Source organism: Perca fluviatilis, chromosome 7 (genome assembly GCF_010015445.1).
Source record: "Perca fluviatilis chromosome 7, GENO_Pfluv_1.0, whole genome shotgun sequence".
Taxonomy (NCBI): Eukaryota; Metazoa; Chordata; class Actinopteri; order Perciformes; family Percidae; genus Perca; species Perca fluviatilis.
Window position 1 is genome coordinate 23,942,970 of NC_053118.1, and position 22,656 is coordinate 23,965,625.

The 22,656-nt window shown below is 39.0% G+C and overlaps 1 protein-coding gene across 4 annotated transcripts; it reads right to left on the minus strand.

The window, feature by feature from the left end:
- Positions 1 to 518: 518 nt before the first annotated feature.
- ptpn6 (protein tyrosine phosphatase non-receptor type 6) lies at positions 519 to 21,931 on the minus strand. 4 transcript variants are annotated; one of them, XM_039805753.1, is made up of 16 exons: positions 19,613 to 20,081; positions 19,221 to 19,246; positions 17,375 to 17,497; positions 14,814 to 15,008; positions 10,993 to 11,176; positions 9,775 to 9,891; positions 8,115 to 8,240; positions 5,530 to 5,626; positions 5,316 to 5,395; positions 5,065 to 5,211; positions 4,667 to 4,798; positions 4,387 to 4,541; positions 3,705 to 3,772; positions 3,402 to 3,553; positions 2,997 to 3,061; positions 519 to 814 (listed from the first exon to the last, which is right to left on the minus strand). In XM_039805753.1, the coding sequence occupies exons 2-16, from the start codon at positions 19,226 to 19,228 to the stop codon at positions 718 to 720; spliced, it is 1,746 nt and encodes a 581-aa protein (XP_039661687.1). In that variant the 5' UTR covers positions 19,229 to 19,246; positions 19,613 to 20,081; the 3' UTR covers positions 519 to 717. The 4 variants fall into 4 exon arrangements, with proteins under 4 accessions (XP_039661687.1, XP_039661689.1, XP_039661686.1 ...); XM_039805755.1 differs by having other exon boundaries at positions 19,221 to 19,291; XM_039805752.1 differs by having other exon boundaries at positions 19,221 to 19,306.
- Positions 21,932 to 22,656: the final 725 nt, after the last annotated feature.

Here is a 22,656-nt window from a genome sequence, read left to right on the forward strand (position 1 = left end):
TTTCAGGTATGAGAGAGGAGAAGGATTGGTGAATTCCTGGTCTGAAAGGAAAAAGAAATTTGTAAAAATCTGGATGTAAACGTGAAAAAATAAATGGAAGCAATTTCCTTTGTTGGAGGTTTAGCACACAGGCCTACATAAACAGAAGTGCATAAATAACAGAAGATGAATATAAATAATATAATATAAAAGTGAATACAATTTAACATCTGTCTGTATTAAATTCTCCGAAGTAGGCTACAGTTGAGCTGACATTTTGCTTTTCTAAACACTAAATCATGAACACTCTTGTGTTCTGTTGTGTCCTGATGCACTCTTGTGGATTATTTTGCATCTAGATATAAAATATATTATCTAGAGCACAACAAAATTATTGTATCAACTTTACAGCTTTACATCTGCTGCTAAAACCGCTAAAGAACTCATACAACAAAGTAGCTTCCGTCCTAAATATCAAAGCATCCCACAAACATGATGGTGTCTGTTCAAATAACTGAAAAAAAGATAATTACACAACAAAGAGTTCACACATGTTCTGACTTTATTCTTAACAAACGCTTCAACCAAGAATTCATGTGCCACATCACATGTCAACCGGTTATCTTGTCTCTAATTTCAAACATTCATTTTATTTTGTCTCCACTAAAATACAAATTCTTTAAGAAAAGACTGCCTGCATAAATATAACAACATGACATACTTTGATAAAACTTTCTTCTATCTTTTCCTCACGGAGCCGCTTTTCTTGTCTGAGTTTGGCTTCTTCACATCTTTCTTTCCTTTTGACAGATTCTCGTAAACATCCTCCTTGTTTCTGGAAACAGACAAAGAAAATGCTGATCAGGGATTTCTTCAGATTCAATCAGTCCTGTATATTTTTATATACAGGATTAGACACAGCTTTGTTAGAAGTGAATGATAGACACTGCAGGAGAGGTTAATGATCAGGGCTGCTGCATGAGAACGATTTAAACAGACCAACCAGTCACTCAAGTCACTCAAAGCTGCCAACTGTTTGGAGCTCTAAGTGGGCCAAAGTGTACAGTGTTCAGGCTGAATTGTTCAGTGTTGTGTGCTCTTTTATTTATTTCCTAATTGGCTAATTAGAACATTACTCAATTCATACATGAGTGGCGTCCTGGCTCAGAGGTCACAAAAACACTTCACAATAATTCTATCGTCTTGTTTACCTCTGTCGTCCATTAAAGGGGCACTACACCGATTAAACACACAAAGTTCAGTTTACTCGTTATTAGAGGATTGAAAAGAGTTGCTCTGGGAGAACTATTTACAACTTTTTACAGCTCAATGCAGACAAGACTGAGGTCCTTATTGTTGCTTCAGATAACACAGCTTCCAATGTTGCCCAGTGTTTGGGGTCCTTTTCTTCAGCTGTACAGTCTAATCTCAGAAATCTAGGTGTTTCATTTGATCATGCTATGTATTTTGATCAACATAGCATTTTAAATCATTGACCTGTACATGTTTCTTCCAATTAAGGAACCTTGCCAAACTTATTATATAGAGATCTAGAGCTAGAGATCATTCACGCTTTTACATCAACTCGGCTAGACTACTGCAATCCTTTTGTCATATGTTCTGTGCTCTCTGTTGACGCTTTTAAAAAGCAGCTCACCTGTTTAAACTGTCCTTTGTCTTATGTTTGAATTTTCTTTGCTTTTAAGTTTTATTTGAATGTTATTTATTGCTTCTTTTTGTCTTATTTTTTAACACTTTGACTCTTTTGAAGCACTTTGTGACTTTGCTCTGTAAAAAGTGCTATATTAAATAAACATTATGTTCTTAGGTCTGAAAGATTAACCCTGATGATATCATCAAGGGGGCTAAGGAAAGAGTTGCATTATGGGAATTGTAGGACCCAGCATTTTTTTGGAGCTTGAGGCCATACTAGAGACAAATGGCGCTTTTCCATTACATGGTACCGGCTCGACTCGCCTCGACTCGCCTTTTTTGGTTTTCTATTACGAAAAAAAGTACCTGGTACCTGCTAACAGAAATAGCTTTCTCCGTAGCATACAAGTGGCCTGATGTTTATACTTGTGCGCTGGTGTGTGCATGTGTGATGTGTGTGTGTGGGGAACTGGTGAGCGAGGGAGAAGTGAGAGAGTGACGGCGATTATCTCCGCAGCGAGTAGCGACGCTAGAGTCATATATATATGTGAGAGAAACAAAGTGTCTCCCCTGTTCTTTCTGACCACGGTGGGAAATCTGGAGCAGTAAACGTTAACTATCTCTGATATCATGTTGTTTACGGAGACGGAGAACCAGGAAATGAGTCTGGGAAAAGCGGTTCTCTTAATACATCCATGGGAAAAGCCAACACTACTAAGCCACGCCCACGGCAGTCGCTATGACGACCAGCCACGCTGAGGCGGTACTAAAATCTGCAATGGAAAACGGACGCACAGCGCGTCGAGGCGAGTAGAGTCGAGCAGGTACCATGTAATGGAAAAACGCCAAAAAAGTCAGCGGATCTCAATCTGTGATTTTGATCGTTCTTTTGTAAATCTGTCTCCTGTGAGTCATGCATCTTTATGGAAGTGCAACACATATTCACTGGTGACCTGCTTTAATGTAAACATGGAAAGTATTAATTTTCTATAGCTCCTACTGGAGCCGCTAGTCTGTAAAACTAGACTTCAAACAGTGCTTTTTTTAAATGAAAAAAGACCCAAATGAATATTTTTTCTTATTTCCCCAGAATAAAAACCAATGAAATTGAGGTGGAGTTCAGCTGCAGCTACAATGCATCCTCCCTGGTCTGAAGACGGTAGAAAGTAGGGCGGCAGTGTGAGGTTTAGAAGGAACGCGTTTACGTATTGTTTCACACACACATCACAACACACATAACGCAGCATACGCAGCAAAGCACTACACACACACACACACACACACACACACACACACACACACACACACACACGTTCACACACACACACGTTCACACACACACACACGCTCACACGCTCACTCACTTTGAGGCCTTCCTGCTCGCTGGTTGGTGTTTAAGTTTTAGATTTCCATACTCTGTCTCTGTTTCCTGAGGAAGAGAGAGCAGAGACATTTCAGACATGACGATTACTTATTACACAGAGAGAGGTCATGCGACTGGTTTAGTCTATGTAGTTTATTGTTTTCTGTCTCTGGGTCAACGTTCATCTTTCACAAGCCATTCTCTGATAACATATCATTCTGTTGGCATTGAAGCCGGCTGTGGTCTTCAAATCGGCAGCCAAAGTGCAAAGGCCTATTAACATACATATCTCTGTTTTCTTTTCTTGAAACATCTTCCTGTTTTTCCTTTATCAATCTATATTTCAGCCACAAGAAAAGACTAATTGCTTTGTCTTCTCTGTGGATTTTCTGCCCCTGTTGCTCACCATGGAGGCACTGTCTTTGGCCTTGGTGGTCTGTATGTACTCAGACACAGACAGGTAGATGAACTTGTACTGAGCCTCTGTCTGCACCATGCCAGAGCGCTGCTCACGCACCATCTGGATGTATTTCGGGATGTCAAGATCACAGTCCAGACCTAAAGAGTGAGATATGAAAGAATTGGATGGAAGTGGTGTAAAAGAAAAAAGAAAAAAAAAAGAAAGGAAAACAAACCGTGTATTTTGAATGGTTTTGTTTTTACTCCAAACATATCTCAATAACGGATTTCTTTAAAGATTTTTTTTTACCTAAAGTGTCAATGGTCTCGATGATCATGTCTATCACCACAATCGTGCCCGTTCGACCAATTCCAGCACTGCACAAATTCACAGAAGAAACAAAGTTAAAATATATTTCCATTAAATAAAAACAGAACATCATTAACTCTCCTAATGAAACTAAAAGTCTGCAGCCATGCTAGGCACTCGGTGAGGCTGTACTACATGCTAAATCTTAACACAAACATGACAATGCTAACATGCTAATATTTCTGCTGTGCAACTTTGCTTACATACCAAAATACTTACACAATGGTCAGATAATCATTTAAACAAGTTTTAAAACAGCGCAAGAGGCCTCAGGATTCGTCACATCACACGGGGAAAATTCCACAAGGATAATCTGTCTGTTGATTCAAAACCTTTATTGTTTCGGCCACTACTAATCTAAATCCTGAAAAATATATGTTAATCTTAAACCTCTAAGTTCTATCACCTAATGTATGATGATGAAACCTCATCTTGGTAAACTTAGTGCTGTGAAGTTTTTCATGACATTCTCTAATGAAGCACACACCTGTACAGTTTAAGTAACAACAATAAATAATTTAATGTTTGCATGTTCAGCTCTGGGGGCTCCACAATCATTACATGTGGTCTCTTCCTCCACCCCCCCCCCATGAGGCATTTGGCTCTACAGCTGCCTTTGTACCTGCAGTGGATGATCATGGGTCCAGCGTCAGGATACTCAGCCTGTTTATTGTTCACTTGATTGAGGAAGCTGAGGACAGCACCTGGCTCCTGAGGGACGCCGTGGTCAGGCCAGCTCAAGTACTGGTAGTGCCAGATGGTTCGAGATAGTTTTGGCTGGGAAAAAGAAAATAATTGCAGGATTAGAATAATAAGCTTATGGTGAAAGCCTTCCGTCAGCAAAGCACATACACATAGGCAATTGAGTGCAGTGAGGTCACAGTTTGATGTTTGGAGGTTACCTTGTCCACAGGAGCGATCTCCAAAACTCTGATTTTGTAATCAGCAGCTTCCCTCTCTGAATTAAATGTCACCACGTACGGACCCACCTCCTTGGAAGTCTGAGGGTCGGGCCAGTATGGCACACATTTATTCTGCACAGACATAAATGGTATTTTGCATATTTTTTATGTTGGCTTGACCTCTAAATTGCAACCTATTGCATGTCTTTCATATTTATTTTACTTTGTGTATTTTATTATGTTTACCAAGCTCACCAAGGCCAAATCCTTGGCATAATAATAACCAGATATTGTGCCCTTTCCTTTGGCATTTTGAGAGTATCATACTTTCAGTATTTTCCAAAAAAAGAACACTTAAAGATCAATTCTGCTTTCATGAGTGCTGTTTTGATACTGACCCGCCCTTTCTCGACCTCTCTTGTTGTCATGACGATCACCCTCGTGTTCTCCTGCCATACCATCTGCCAGAAATCGTTGACAGTTGTTGCTAGGCACCCCTGGGTTGCGATGTAAACTTTTTGCTCTCCGGACTCCCACAGGGTGTTCTAGAAACACACAGTGAACTAATGAACGCTGCTAAATAAACAAACACACGTTTGTGTTTTTGTCATTTTGTGTTACTATGAGGCCAGAAACGTTGGAGACTTACTCTCACGTAGTTGGCGTTGATGTAATCTGAACCCACAGTGTCAGGATCACTGTCCTGCAGGATGACCCTGGTGTCATTGACTTGTGAGAAGAAGCGGATGGAGTGAAGAAACAGAAGGAGAACAAGAACATTTGGTTAGTGTCAGTACTATCAAATGTGTCATAAGATTTGGTTAATTTAGAGAATAATGATACTAAGAAGATTAAAAACTCACAAGGAAGAATATTCTTGTATCTGTTTTTGCTCTTATTTTCAGGCCTCTGGCCCTCCTCTCTGCTCTTTTTCACCTTTGCCTCAAACTTTTGAAGAGCCTGGCAGGGGAGAGAGAGAGAGAGAGAGAGAGACGACTGTCTGAGTCTCAGATCGAGACTACATACTGTTATTAAACAGTTATATACTAATTCTGACAGTGTACTGCTTTTGCTATTCGTATACAAGTATTTAACATATTTTACAGTCAGTCAATCAAACTGTGACTTTATAGTGCGACTACAAATAATACTTCCCAAAGAGAAACTGGAGCTGTTTCCCCACTAGAGGTGAGACGATTGGTCAATTGATCGATTAGTTGAAAATTAAACAGCAACTATTTCAATAATCGTTTAAAGCTCCATTGTGTTATTTTTTGAGTTGATTCTTAGCAAAAAAAAAAACCTTTGTTCTTTCACAAATATGTGCTCATTCATGTGTAATTACTTCCACCAACTAATCAAAGTATTCCCGTACGCGTAGAATCTGCCATTCAGAATACATTGGAGCGAGTCACTCCAATGTGGTATTCTACCATGTTGCGCCTCCATCTTTAAAATACGTTAGCCAAAGAGGGACATACCTTTGCGTTTCGCGCTTTTACACTCACTGGCACCGTGACAAATGCCAGGGAGGGGGAGAAGATTACTCAGCGACTGCCGGCAGATTTGAAAGCGGGTTGAAGATGGAGTGCCTATCTAGGACATGTAACGGAGTCGCCAAGGAAGTTAAAAAGAGAATTAAAACGACAACGCGACAGGCAAAGCAACAAGACCAAAGTTAAGTTAACATTGGAGTGGCTTTTCCAAGATGGAAAGAGCTCATAAGGAGCAAGGATTTTAAAAGGGACACCGAAGTGGCCTGTTTTCTTCTCAAAAGGTAATTCAGCATTCATTTGTGTAAATTCAAAGTTTTATAGTTGTTTGATCGCATGGTTGTGCATAACGCTAGAACATCGTCTAAGGATACTTAACCTTGCGTCAATGATGAAAAAGGATTTTCATATATAACGTAATCATATGTGTCGTGATTTCCCTGGCAGATAACTCACGTCATGTGCAGTTGTAACACAGACTAGCTGCAGCTAGAACATCTGCGTGTAAACGATGGAGATACTAAAAGCTAATTTTGGTTTCATTGACATTGTTCATACTGCTCAGAGAAATATATTAAACACACAAACCTCCGTTTCTTCTCTTCTATGCTGTAAACATTGCCTTACACAATTAATCTCGTACAATATACAGAATAACGATAGCACTGATACTTTACTAACATTAGCTTGCATATGATTGGGAACCTGATAGCTGATGTTGAATGAAATGGTACCAAAATAACGTAAAACTATCCTTACACTGGAATGAACTCTCACAGACGAAGTCGTACTTCTTCGAATAATACGGCCACCGTAGGAGTTACAACGGAATGGGAGGGGTTAGAAAGTAATATTCAGTTGGTTGTCATATACAATTTCACCGCTAGATGGGAGAAAGTCTTACACAATGTAGCTTTATGTCTTTTTTTTTTTTTTTTAAGCAAAAATGCTTAGTGAGGTTTTGTTGTTTTTCTCTTAAATGTTTTATATCATTAACAGAATATCATTGGACAATGGTAGGACAAAATGAGCAATTTAAAAATGTCACCTTGGACTCTGGGACATTGTCATTAGCATTGTTCACAATTTTCTGACATTTTACACACAATTAAGATTAAGAATTTATAATCGTCAGATAAATCTTTAATGGAAATAATCATCATTTGCAGCCCTACTCACCACCAACTGCAATGTATTTGAATTAAAGGAGCAATTAAGGAGTTTATGGGCAGAAAAGGAATATATCATTTATTTATATTAATTTATGTTTTAGTCACCTAAAAATAAAAATAGTTGTGTTTCCGTAAACTTAGAATGAGCCCTTCTCTATATCTACATAGAGAGTTGATCCTCTTCCACGGAGCCCGCCATGTTTCTACAGTAGCCCATGGAATAGACAAACCAAACACTGGCACTAGAGGGCCGTTCGCGTTTCTACATTGAAGTGAAGGCCACCGTAGGTTCTACTCTACTACTGTACATGCTTGGAAAGGAAAGGGGTGAGGAGAGGGGTATTCAGTTGGTTGCAATCTACAACCTCACCGCTAGATGCCAGTACATCCTTCACAGTGGTCCTCTAAATTAGCATCTATTCCATTTCCTTTCACTCAAAAATCAAGTGTGTTTTTTAGTGTTTGTGAGTGTTTTAAGTAAAATTAATTTAGTCACTCCTCCAGTGCACTACATGCCTGCTGTGAGTTATTATATAATATGGCATTGGGACATAATGTGTTCCACCACCACAATATGGTAGTTTAATACCTCTACTTCTGCCCACAGTGAGGAAGTAAATGAACTGAAATGTTAAAGGCTTATGGACAGTCAATCTGTAATATGATGTCTAATGTATAATTTTTCTAACTTAAGGACAACCCTGTGGTTCTTACACCACAGATAAAAGCATCATGGTAAGAAACAGTCACGTTAAAGATAACCGAAGCCGGGTCAAATCTCACGTCAAACTCTTCCCAGAAGCCGGCCTTGCTCTTCTCTCCCTCGCCATCCTGCTGCTGCTGTGTCTGATCCAAGAGCTGCACTCTGCTGTCGATATTTGCTGCATTCACTCTGGTGGAGTAGTACGGCTGCGGAGGACACAGAGAGCAACAATCTTATAATAGAGATGAAAGAAAAAGACGAGCCAATGAACGCAATACACAACATTGTCGTCGTCATCATCATCATCAGTAAGGCCACAATGAGACAACGCTGTGAGTAATATTTCCTATCTGTGGGCTGTGCTGCTCGTCTTTTAAAATAAATCACAAAGACCTATTTCTATTTTTCACAGCTCACTGACATTCATGTCAAGGTCGAGGTAAACTTTATTATCCACAAGTCGGAAATTCATGTGGTCACCATCTGCATAACTACAGAACATTAAAAGAAAGGCAATAAAATCATTGAAGAAACATGACAAGCATGTATGAATAAATAAAATTGTTGAGTGCTGATATATACACTATGCTCATTGTTTAAAATGCCTAAGAGTTTTTAAGTCTATTGTTGTGCAGTCTAATTGCTATAGGCACAAAAGACTTTGTAGTCCTAATTTTCCTTTGCAGGAGTCTGCCACTTGACCTGTTGCTTCTTAAGAAATTCTGACGAAGAGGGTGGGTTGAATCATTTAGAATTTGTTCTGTCTTTTTTAAACTATGGTTATTGTACAATTGAGCTACAGATACCTGATCAACTCTAATGATGTTACTGGCTGCTTTGACTATTCATTGCAGTTTCTTCTGGTCCTTAATATACATGTTAGCAAAGGCACAAATAAGGCCAAATGATAACACTTCTTCATGAGTGCTTTGTAAAACATCTGAAGAATACAGCTGTCTATTCTAAAATTATTGAGTTTCCTTAGAAAAAACATCCTCTTCTGCAACTGTTTGGACTTATTTTGTGCACATTCATTAAATGTCAGTTTATTGTCTATTTCAACACCCAAATATGTGTATGTTGTGACCCACTCTACCACTACACCATTTATATTTGAGGGTGGAACTATAATTCCATTTTTAATAAAATCTATGGTCATCTCCTTTGTTATCTTCGCATTAACCACAAGGAAATTATCGGTACACCATTTAATAAAACCCTGCACCTCCCTCTCAAAACGCTCTAGGGATGCAATTTGACAAAACCCACTAATGCTGTATCATCAGCATATTTAAAATAAGTGTGGTCTGAGGAGGTTGCTTGGCAGTTATTGGTGTATAAGGTGTATAGAATAGGGGACAGAATGCACCCTTGTGGTGCCCCTGTGTTTATGGCTTTTAACGATGAGACACATGAGTTGAATTTGACTTGTTGACTATGGTTCGTCAAAAAGTCAAAAATCCACAAAACTATCCTTGGGTTAATCCCGAGGTGTACCAATTCTTTTACCATCAGGTGGGGTTGGATTGTGTTGAAGGCACTGCTGAAGTCTATGAACACAATCTTGACAAGACTCTTTGCCTGTTCAAGGTGCTCATATAGTTTGTTTGTCAGGGTCAGCAGTGCATCTTCAACCCCTCTCTCTGCACAATATGCAAATTGGTTTGTTGAATTTGTGGTAGAAAACTAATTCTGACATGTTTTATCTACATCCTTTGGATGTGAGAAAGATCAGTTCACCTGTTTGAGATACACCCAGTTCCCAGAGATCTCCTCGATGCCTTTGCGTTTGTAGAAGTCCACCAGGTCTGTCAGCGTGTCAAACATTTCTGAACCTCCCACTGTATACCTGTCATTCTGAACACACACGAAAAACATACAACATATCAGTCTGGATAAAGACACTTACAGATAGGTGAACTGTCTGGTGTAAAAAATATAGTTTCAATAGAGAAGCAATCATACTCAAAATGAAAAGAAGGGTACTTTAATAAAAGAGAATAAACAAGTATTTGTATTAGCACAATCATTTGTACATGTCCTTTAATTGAAATGGAAATAAATACAGTAATTATAGAAAAGATTACAATAGCTCCCAAAGAGTAGTGTTCTTATGACTTGTTTCAGCCAATACGTAAAGTATAATACGGGCTTTTTGTGGTTGACTGCTTTCCAACACTATAATCAAATAAGTGACACAGTTTTACTGGCTATAAAATGTATTTCCTTTGAGTGAAACACATAAATGTATACTGATGTATTCATATGGTACCAAGAGCAGTTAACAGACTCTTTAGAGCCGAGAACGGTTTGGGAAACTGACCTAATCTTTGCCACGTGCTCATGTAAAGGCCTTTGTGACCCTTCTACTAATCTCACATTAATATTCTGCACCCCAGCAGTGCACAAACAACAATGGCTTCCATTTAAATGAGGCCTGAACTGTGTTTTCTATGAGGCGAACCACAGCTTAAAATAAAATGCAAAAGCCCTGATGATGACGGAAAAACACAATCTATGAAAATGAGGTTAAGAGGATGCCGGTGTGACCTGTTGCTGTACGCTGTATATCACTAGCAGCCATTCACCGTGAGTGTATACATACCAGGATACAGTTTATGGTTTCAGGTATTCTTTTTTAGAACAACTGTTGGTGAACATCTAAAGTAAAACTGTGCCTGACATTTATGAACAACTGCATAGTTGAAATATGAGTCTTTTATTGCGTAAGACAGGGAAAATGATACTTTATATCTATTTCAAAGTGCATTACACAACTGTGGGAATACCCCTCAGTCTTTTTTACATAATGTGAATCTGTTTCGGAGACTCCTAATTGTGTATATTCAAAGTACAAGACTGACCAAAATACAACCCCTAGTTTCATGCATCCATTATCTTGCACGCCACACACACAAGGTCACACCCCGAAACACACACACAAGCACAAACGCCCACCTGACACATTATCTTGATGTGGGAGACCCTCTTTTTTCCAGTTTTGCTCATCTCGTCCGTCAGAACCGACAGGACAAAGTCTCCTGGTTTGGACAGCGACTCTCTGACCAGGAAGGTCCCAGACTCATCTCGTGCACCAAGCAGCTTCTCTGCATTGGGCCCAGACAGGTGACCGTGGTACCACCTGCGACAGAAAGGCACTGATGGTTCAAATTTGTTTACACATTTCTAAAGACATTCATGCCCTGAGCTACATTTGGGTTTCTTTGTGGTAAGGGTTCACTGCTGGCTCCTACTTAACTGTATGCAAGCAGAGAACCGTTAGAGCTATGACTGTGAATTACATGTATAAGTCTATTCAAGGCTAAGCGGTTGTCAGACACTCACTGATGTGGTACAGTAGACTGTTGTGCTCACTACACAGTGAGTAGAAAACCGCAACCGAATTGGGTGCATTGGGTGTATAGTTAAAAACAGCATGTACAGATGTTGTTACAGGCAGGTCAAATTTCTGTCCACCACAGTAGTACTGTGTGTGCATTTGTGGAGCTTGTGTGAATTAGTGAAGGCTCGTGTTGGATTGTGTGTTAATTTAAGGCACTGTTCTCGATTTCTTCTTCTAAACTTCCTGCTTTGCGGTCGGAAAATTTCTGATGACAGATTTCGTGGCTGAAGAGGACAAAGTATTTATAGCCTGCACCCCCCTCCTTTCGATATGTAACAACCACAGATAACCCCTCCACACACACACACACACACACATACACTGCGAATGCGCTCTTTATGTCTTTTTACACATGCTTTTAATAATTCAGTTCTTTGATTTACTTGTCAAATCACAGTGTATGTTTTTACAGACACTGAAATTAGACTCCACCGATGGTTTTTAGTTACAGCAGGTTGCATGAAGCGGCTGCAGCAACAACAAAAAGTGGTGTCCATGCAGTTCTGCAGAAGCTAAAAATGAGCCTGTGCAGGGGAATAAATGATGAAGTACTATACAGTCAGCCAGGTTTGTTCCACCTGCGATTAATGGCAACGAGTTAATGGCCTGACCTTACTTATCCTCTTTTCTGATAAGGGATAAGGCGCCAGATACACGAGAGAAGGTGACCTGCTGAGGTCCTGCTTCGAGGTGAGATAGAGAATGGCTGAGATGAGGAAGACAGCGAGTGAGCAAGAACATGATGGAGTGTGCAATAGAGGAAGACATGTAGGGTCTGGCCATTGCTTTCAAAAGTGTCAAAACTTAAAGTTTCCAACCGCAGCAACAAAAGGGAAGTTAGACAACTGACAGAGAGAGAAGGACGGGGGGGGGAAGAGGGTAGAGCTTCCAGCTAGGTTGAAGTACACAGTCTCTCACACACACACACGCACGATAGAAAGTAGTGTCCTCCTTGACTCATATAGGGATTGCAACTGTATGAGTTGATCACTACTACTTGGACATTAACCTACTTTAAGCAGCCAACTGTCGTAAATGTTTCCAGGGAGAAAAACTCAATAATCAAACACCACCTCCAGCAGCAACGTCATGGAAGTCAAATTACCAATATGACCAAATTAGAATACAAACACTAATACTAAGTCTTTTTTTAACTGCATTTGACAAACATATTGAGATTTTTATCACCAGCAGCTTGAAGGAGTCTTTGATGTGGTCGGCTCTGCATGCAAACATACGTTCTAAAATATGTATATCTATAACTATCTGCTACATTTAGCAGAGATGCTTGCAAATTACTAACAGCTACTATCAGTAAAAATAAAAATACATCCAAAAGCATATGTTTAGGTAAAATTAAATGCATGCTCTATGCATATGTAGAACAAAAAGCCATGTATATTCAGTTCTGGGAGTTGTAATGCATCCAAACAACAGCAAGGTTGTTCCTGTAAAGTTGACAACATAATAGAGATACGATAAGTTTTCTCAACAAAATTATATTTTTCATTAGTTTATCTAAGGTTGAACATAAAACCGTAATCTGTAAAGCAACCACTAACTACTAGGGGTGGGAATCTCTTGGCACCTCACGATTCAATTCCGATTGCGATTCAGAGGCTAACGATTTGATTCTAAACCGATTATCGATGCATCGTGATGCAACAATGTTTTTATGTACATTTCCATGTGTGATTTTGAGTTTGCTACTCAGATTTTGCTAATCACTTCCTAGACAAAGCAGGTAGACAAAGCTTAGATTTTGACATACATTTGTCACTCACAAGTTTTAATGAAATGTTTTGTCTACTGAGGTTTTTATTTTGTAGTCATTCCATGCTGAAGCCTTAAACATGCTTGTGAAAGTCACCTTCTCTCACAGTAATCTTCAGAGGCTCAGTCATGTTTAAAGGTGGATAATTGGCTTCTCAGAACATAAAGGTGTCAGATGTAATGTGATAAAGTAGATGAACAGCCTATATGTGTTTTGCCTAATTATTTTATGTATGTCTGTCTGTATGTATATTTATTTTTTCCTTTTGGCCATTTTTGTGTGTTTTCTGGACACTTGCCTAAATTCTAAGTTGTTGTCCATTATCCCATCCTCTTTCAGCCACTCTGTTTTCTGATTTGTAATTGTCTGGAGACAGTAACTTTTAAATAAAAATCAACACATTTAAAAAAAATAAATAAATAAATCAATTATTACCTTATCTGAATCGAGAATGAAATCGTTCTAGAGAGAATCGCGATGCATCTAAGAATCGATTATTTTTCCCACCCTTACTGACTACAGCTGACAGATACAGTGAATGCATTACTCTTAAGTAAAAAGCACGATTCACTGTGAGAAAACCATTTCCACATACTTCCAGAAACTTCCAGGTCTCTCTGATCACCGGTTATGACCAAACATGAATTTGGACACGGCAAGTTTGTTGTCACGTCATGGATTGTTCTCCACCATGAGAGGAGTCAGACAAAGCCTTTGAATCACTGATCGCATCGCACTGATCAAAGTTTTTATTTTTTCGGTCTAACGTTTTCAGAATTCGCTTTTGTTTCTTTTGTAAAGGTTTTTCCTGTAATCTGTTCTTTAATGATTTTGAAAGTTATAGTTATAGCCCCCCCTGCACCCAAAAAAGCATTTTGCTTATAGTTACTTCACTTGCATGTTTGACCTTGAAATAAAAAATATTAGCATATTCATAGCTTTGGGATTTTTCAATGAGGGAGAAGGAGAAGATGTAATTTAAACGAATCAGACAGCAATTTGCTATACATGCAGAGTATTTTATGTCTTTAAACGTGTCTATAGGGGATCTTAAATTTAAAAAATACTTCTCTCTTAGATGCAGCAGAGTAAAAGTATATAGTCTCACAATGGAGTATTCAAGAAATGTACTTAATTAAAGTACCAGAGTAGATTTTTTTTTTTTGTCTTTGCTGTTTCCCACCTCTTAAAAGTCGACCCTGATCACATATAATCCATTAGCTGCAGCAGCGATGTAGGAATAAAGTCTCGACAGCTGCAGGCTCTTTTTGTCTGGAGTGTGGGTGTTATTTTCACTGACTCACATTCTGACAAAGATGCTATTACACCTAAATGTATTATTCCAAAGCGTCAGAGGCTTCAGATAAAACACCTTCTCCCCAGAGGAAAATATTTAAACCCCATGGAATATCAAACCTACAAATGACAATTATTATCCCCAGTAAACAACTAATAATGTTCGTCATAGTTGACTTAACCACCTAACCACACACTATTACACTAAACCCGAGAGTGTAGGTGGAGGCAGCTCAAAGAAGCCGGCGGGTGTGGGTCACATTAACCTACAGGGGGTTCAACGGTGACAAGTAAAAGTACACAGACCTCTCAGTGGTGGGGTCGGAACAGTTGAGGGGGTATTTAAGCTCGATGACGGTGCCATCCTTGTCCTGCAGGATGCCGTTCTCAGCCGTGTAGTACTCCACCAGCTCTGACAGGGTGGCAAACTTCTCCCCGCCATACAGATCGTAGAAGTCTCCTGTGTTTTGGATCCGGATGTGGGTCACCAGCTCGCCCACCCTGAGGAGATAAAACAGTCAGATCACACTGACCATCAACGTTTTTCGTAGAGAAAAAAATGTCCTGATGACAGTAAAAAGAACATCTCTATCTCAGGAGTTTCAGGCACAAATGTTTAAACTGCTCAATAATATTTCTTCCAACGATTATTTGTTTCAAAAGCTGAAATGACAAGAAATGTTTCAGTGTTTGGCCGCTAATCCTCACTGAGCTTTATTTAATTTTTTACAAATTGTACTACTGTATATTTACCATATGCAGTATTTCTGTATACTGTATAGAAGCTATGTTTGTCTATGACATATAAAGGTCCCATGACATGGTGCTCTTTGGATGCTTTTATATAGGCCTTAGTGGTCCCCTAAATACTGTATCTGAAGTCTCTTTTCCGAAATTCAGCCTTGGTGCAGAATTACAGCCACTAGAGCCAGTCCCACAATGAGCTTTCCTTAGTATGTGCCACTTCTGTATCTGTAGCTATTGAGGAGGCGAGAGGGGGGGCAAGGTGGAGGGGGGTATGGCCTTGACCAACTGCCACTTTGCTTGTTTGAAAGCCATGATGTCTCTCTCTCTTATGACCTCATAAGGAGCAAGATTCCAGAACAGCCCATCTGAGCTTTCATTTTCTCAAAGGCAGAGCAGGATACCCAGGGCTTGGTTTACACCTATCGCCATTTCTAGCCACTGGGGGACCATAGACAGGCTGGGGGAACGCATATTATTGTTAAAAAACCTCATAAAGTGAAGTTTTCAAACCATGGGACCTTTAAGCTTTCAGTATCTGCACTCTGTGTTCTCTGTCATGCAAAGACAGCAGTTAGTACAGTTGTTGTCTGGCTGCCTAATAATAATAATTTGGACTCTAATTAGTTAGGACCAGGAATCAAAGTTTTAATGTACGAGGTTTTTGGGATAAGCTTGATTTGGAGAAAAACAGTTAGATTATCCAACGTACAGTAATAACAACACTGAGATTAAAGTAAAATATCTGCAATCCTGGAAGATTCATAATTCTTAATTTTTTTAGGTTTAGAGTGTTTAAGAGCCTATGTCAACATGACATACACATCACATTCTTGCAGTTAAATGCATCTAATGTGTTTGTAGTTAGAATGAATGAATATTTTTATTTTTTTATTCTGTCATGCATACAATATGCCCAGCCCACACAGGCTTACAAGACACCATTACCTAGGAAAAAGGACCAGATGCCAAAGTAACCACGTATCCTAAACAAATAAACATTCTAGTCTTTTTTGCCAAGTTTTAGAAACAAAGGACCTCCTGTGAACATGTTTTTTTTATATTGCAGAAATGGTGGAAGGGTAAGGCGAGCATTAAATGCTGCTATTTCACAGACACTTCAATTTCAACTTTTACTTCAACTTACAATACTTTGATCAATAACTAAACCTGAATAAAGGTCTGAACAAACTTATTAACATAGGAACAGCAATTCTCACAATATACTGTACATCTACATAAATATAACCCAGATATCTCTGCGAAGCATTGGCTCAAAAGTTACTCGGTTTAACATTACTGCATCAGTACAAATGCAACGCATTTACAAATCTAAACTTTTACCTCTTTGAACTACAGACTGTGATCAGTATTAAATCTGATGTTAAACATCTTTACATCAGCTAAACCTCATGAACAAATACGAAAACATGTTATCAGTCAAGTCAAACGAGGTCTCAGGATGTTTCTGCAGAGCTACTCACTGTGCACCACACATCATTTAATTTATCACATATCACTGTATCTCATTCAACTGATATGATACGGTTATTTTTAGTAAGTAGTAAGTAAGTAACGCCCATTAAATTGGCACAAATGATTTTATTCATTTGCATTTTGATTTCACTTGAGACTGTGTCCTTGTTAATATTAACAAAATCAACTACATTTTTGAACTAGATAAATAAAAACGCATCAACATGTATCTGTACTGACATGTTTATAAATCCAAGGTGTGATTATTTTTATTTATTTTTAAGATTTTCTTTGGCCATTTTTAGGCCTTTATTATTCAGGATGGCTGAAGACATGAAAGGGGAGAGAGAGAGGGGAATGACATGCAGCAAAGGGCCGCAGGTTGGAGTCGAACCTGGGCTCGCTGCGTCGAGGAGAAAACCTCTATATATGGGCACCCGCTCTACCAACTGAGCTATCCGGGTGCTATCCAGTTTTTTTTTTTTTAAACATAATTTCTTGTTGTTTATGTGCTTTAAGGTTTGTTAAGTGGTAGAGCCACATGGAGGAGCTTACAGCACAATTTTAAAAGAAAGGAAAGTACTATCTCTTCTGTGGAAATAGAAAAGTAAACGAGAGATTTGGGGCGTTTTTGCAGACATCATTACCTGACAGACAGGGAGAAATCTCCTACGTTTTTCTTGCTGGGTCGAGCCAAAAAGCTGCCATGAATGCCTCGAGTCTTCAGCATTTCCTCGGCCTGCAGGCCTGTGATGTCTCTGTGGAACCACCTACATCAACAACACGTGTATACACAGTAAAAATATACTCAGTATGAATATAACTGAACCTAGTACACACAAACATAAGACTTGCATCTGATAAATATAAACACGTACGCCTTCATACACACAAACATTCATGTCCACACCCAGTCTTATTTCCTCACATGATCAGTTACAGTTATTTTATAGACAAAAATATAAAATAAATGTACAAACATTCAGTCTTTTTTATAGAAATCTAACCGTAGTTTATTTATTAATACATCTCCACTGCAGGAGAGGCAGGTCTCAGTCCAGTCTTGTCTAGTTCTGAAATGATTATTCTTATTTATACTCTTCATCATTCTCATTCTACTTATTCTCATTATGGTTCTAGTCAATTGACAGGTAAGTACTTTTTTCTTATAATCTTGCGAATTATTTGCCGGTTAAAGTCTTGTTAATGTAAACATTTCCTTTCCCTTTTCCATTTTCCACTGAACTGAACCTATGAACATCAATTTGAACACATCGCTGTATTGTCTAGAGCATTTGTCATTTTGTTTATTTTGACATTTTTTAGCTGAAACAATGAATTAATCGATAACAACTTATATTGAAAAAAATCATTTAATTCCCAGTCCAGTGTTTACAGTCTTTATTAAACTACAAAAAGGGTATTCTTTCTTTCTCATTCTGTAGCAAACTCCAACTATAGACCGGATGAAACTTTATTTAATTCACTTCTAATTACAAAGAACTGTATAAAACCAATATATTTGCACCTTAGTCAACACCTTTACCACTGGCCCAATAATGGGCCGCTATTGAGAATAGAATACCACAATAACATATTGTACATCTACTCTACTATAACCCAATAAATCTAGAAAAGCTCCGGCTTAAAAGCCCTTTCAGCATCACCGTGGACTTCAGTGTCGCAATTTAATATAGCTACATCAGTTCAGACCAAATATCTACTATTTATCATTTCCTGGAGCCCTCTAAGGATGGAAAAATCTGTTTTGGTCAAGCTCAGCTCACATCCTCTTAGTTAACAGAAAAAAAACCTAAAGACCTTTTTTTAAAGTCTGGTCCGCCATTCGAAACAGCCACCAATACAAAAAAGTACCCAAATGTTCATTAACTGTAGGCTATTTCTCTTTACAATAGCTTTCTTGAAACCTAGACTGGTGCTTTCAAATTGAGTTGTTAAATCCTTTCATTTTTTTCTTCACAATTTCAGGGTTAAAATGTACAAAATAAAGCTTTAAGTGTTGCTGAATACAACTTTTAAGTGTGAGGAACCCTGTGTATGCACAATTACATTGTATTTGCACTTGAATATGTGTTTTCCCTTCAGCTTTGGATTCCCAAAAGAGAGCTTTCATACAGAAAATGGGTTAAGAAAGAAGATTTAAACAGCACACTCACAGAAGGAAACTCAAGGTAAAGGGAACATTGTAAAGAACCTTTACAGAGCTTGAATGTTAAGGATACAAAAAAAAGGGTCTCTTACTCAACAACTGAGCTAAAACATCCCTTATGACACATTTTCTTTACGCAAACAGACACTGAGCAACGCATCACAAATCACATGATAGAGGAACAGAGCAGTACGAGTCGACAGCTGGGGAAAGAAAGAGCAGGAATGGAAACAGAGAAGTCATCGCGCCTTGCACAAAACACAGAGAACACAACCTGAGTCGACAAACGGAGCATTATATTGTCCAGCGGGGGGCTGACTCACCGAACCATGTTGTCTCTTCACTTCTTCTGCGACCAAAGAGAAGAAGAGTCATTGGTGGGAGTCACTTGTACCTGCACATGTGCAGACTCACAAGCATAAGCACAGTCTTTTTTTTAAATTTTTTTATAAAGAAACACCCAGTTCCTCAATACTTCCTCACGTTACAGCAGTACACTAGACAGAACATAACTCACTTTCATTCTCATGCTTTTGCGCTTTCATACTCAAAACTCGTTGACACCTATATCTAATATCAAAACTATTAACTATATCTCTCTGTATCACACACCAACCCTCAAACTACCAGCACTCTCCTCCTCCTCTCCTTCTACGCTTCCCTCCACCCTATCCAACCCCTCTCCGTCCCAATAAGAAAGCAGGTAAACACTTACTCTTCTCAGCTTCCTCTGAAAACAAGTGACACTCGCAGAGACGCTCAGACTGTATACGTCTCTTTCCCCTCCTCTCTATGTCGTTCTCTCTCTCGCTCTCCCCTTCCTTCCTTTTTACATCTCCTTTCACAAAATAGTGAAAGCAAGACAGGAACCAAAAATAGCTGACAGGCTGTAATTCCTCCAACAGATAAGAGACGTGGGTTTTGTTTTTTTATAGTCGATCAAAACAAAAACTCATATTTAAGAGCAAAATAGATTTAAACTCTGGAAACTTGCTCTCTGATGCTCCATCACTTAGTTTTCTGTGCAGATCTCGACAAAGAAAGCAGAAAGGATCGTTCAAACTGTTCCATTCATCGGTGAATCATGAGCGAGAGTGCCTGTCCAGTAATTCCACTTTTGTGACAGGAATAAAAAAATCCATGAAATACAAAGTTTGAGCTTTTTTTGCCCTCAAGCCCACACTGTGTCTCTCAGTCAGACATTTGCAAAGCTTTTTCCCTATGCCTGCCCACCTGTCTGCTACCACTGTTGCCTGTTTGTTCTTTACTTCCAGGTGTGTATGAGTGTGTGTGTGTGTGTGTGTGTGTGACACACAAAGGTCAGAGTCACAAAACACTTCCTTATTTGCAGTTCAACCTTCCCCCCTCTATATGTGTATGTGTATGTGTGTGTGTGTGTGTGTGTGTGTGTGTGTGTGTTGTGTGTGTGTGTGTGTGTATGTGTGAGCTGCTTTCAGCTGGTAAACATTTGCAACTGTGAACTTGTTTCATTATCAGACTGTTGAGGCATCAACTCTAAAACTACAACTGAGTGGCATTTAAGCAGGTAATCATTTGTTTCCCCTGAGAGACACTAGTTTCCCCATAATGAAAAAACTAATCCACTAAGGAAGGCTTGTTTACATTGCACAGTTTACATTTTACAACCTGTGGAACACACAGGGACAATCAATCAACATTTAACTTGCAAATCATATTGAAATACAAGAGGCTTGAAGGGGAGAATTTGAATTTGTGGAAACAATAGAATGTCAAATAGACTTTCCTCATTAGACTGTCAACTTTAAATTAGACTTAAAGTTAGAGACTTAGAGTTATTTATAGTGTTGGTCCAAGTATGCATGAAGAAGTAGAATAAAAGCATGTAAAACTGACAACAACACTGAGCAAAAAGCAAAAAGCTAAGAATAAGTGGAAGAACCTACAATTTATACACTGGGGCCCCACCCCACCCCACCCCACACACACACAAACAAACACACACACACACAGCACTGCAGGTGTCGTTCGTCGTGGTTAACGCAAGCTACAGCAGTTTGCGTCACTTCTCAGGCTGCAGGATAACGCAGCAGCAATGTGGCAAACGACACACACAGATACTTCGCACACCCTCAGAGTGACAACAAAGATGTTTCCTAGATTTGACCATTCTTTTGAGTGTCGCAATGCATCGGACTGTTGCAACGCATCAAATTGTGTCTGTTCAGAAAAAAAATGACTGTACATGTCGTTCTGTTCCCGCCACCCTCTGTCTAAACCGGGAAAATATAATACGTAATATCAACACTGTTGAAATAATTTCTCCTCATGTTCAGTGCTTTCTTGAATGTGAGGATTTTCTTCTTCTTCTTCTCTTCTGCTTTTTCTTCTCTTCTTTGTTCTGGCATCTGGGTCACACTTCTCCCAAATGTTGTTTTGAGCACAGTTGTTTGGCTTGTTTAAGGGTCATCCATATGACTGTTTTTAAATTTGAATTTGTCTACTGTCAGAAATCTTTTCACCCTGTTAGCCATTCCTTTAATATTTCTGGGTGTATTAAGCAATTGTGGGCAGCCAATGCAAAGAATAATTTTATGGCATTATAGGATTTAGTATTATCTTTCCATTAGTGCAGTTCAGGTTTTTTGTCAGGTATCTAATTCACTTTTTTTTTTTTTCCTATATTTAGTATATAATAATATATAGCAATCTTGCAATATGATAGAAAATGTTTAGAAATATTAAACCTGCATCTGGAGGTGCATCAAAGCGGAGACGTTGAAAGACAATCATGGGACACATAAGCATAACAAAACAAAGACTGGAGACAAGAGTAGAACAAGTTGAACTACAGGTCACAGGAAGATTTTAAAATTAGCAAATAAACAAAAAAATACAAGACACTCACCTACAAGACATTGTAGGGACTCTTGCAGTACGGACTCACTGGCAGTCTGGGATCTTCTGCACAAGGAAGTGATGGGTTAAATCCAGTCTCTCCTCTGTGTCATTGTCTATGCTGACGTTCAGTATGTCTGTCCTTTAAAACACAGTAAAACTGTGAGAGAGAGGTTATAGTTACAGTACAGGTTAGCTTCCCCTGCGCTTACTTTTTTTGTTCACTTGTACCCAGCCTCGCTTGTGTTTAGCCTCCAACTCTCTCTCAAGATAAGACATCCATTACCAGCCCAGCCAATCCCCACGCCCTATAATTTACTCTCATTTTCTTACTTATCTGCGGAGCCCTGGAAGTGACATGGACATCTATCTACAGGAGAAAATGGGCCTGTTCCTGTCCCCTTCTTCCCCTGCTCTGCCCCCTCTATGTGCAAAGGCTCTCCTGCTATTCTCTCTCCTGCAAATCAACATTTGCCTCCATGTAAATTCCACCTCGTCTTTCCAGGTTTTCATGCAAACTACGACACGCTCTTTGCTCGTCATTTGTTTTGTTTGAACAGTTACACTGTTCTAAACTTGGTATCAGCATCCACAGAATGATCTCTTACATAAGCAAGGTTGACAAATTAAACAAAAAACCTGAGTGGAAATATTAACAAATGTATAAACATATTTTTCTTTACATTAGGTTAGATTCCTTCTATAAGCCCCAAGGGGTTTTCTTAATCTCTTTTTTCCTGTTGCCTTGATTTTATTGTGCAAAATTAATACTACTACTACAGGGGGTCACAGAATGGTTTGATGAATATAAAAGGTATGTGGTATGGCCCTCACAGCCAACAGCTCTCACTTAAATTGAACACCTATAGGAGAGATTAGGAC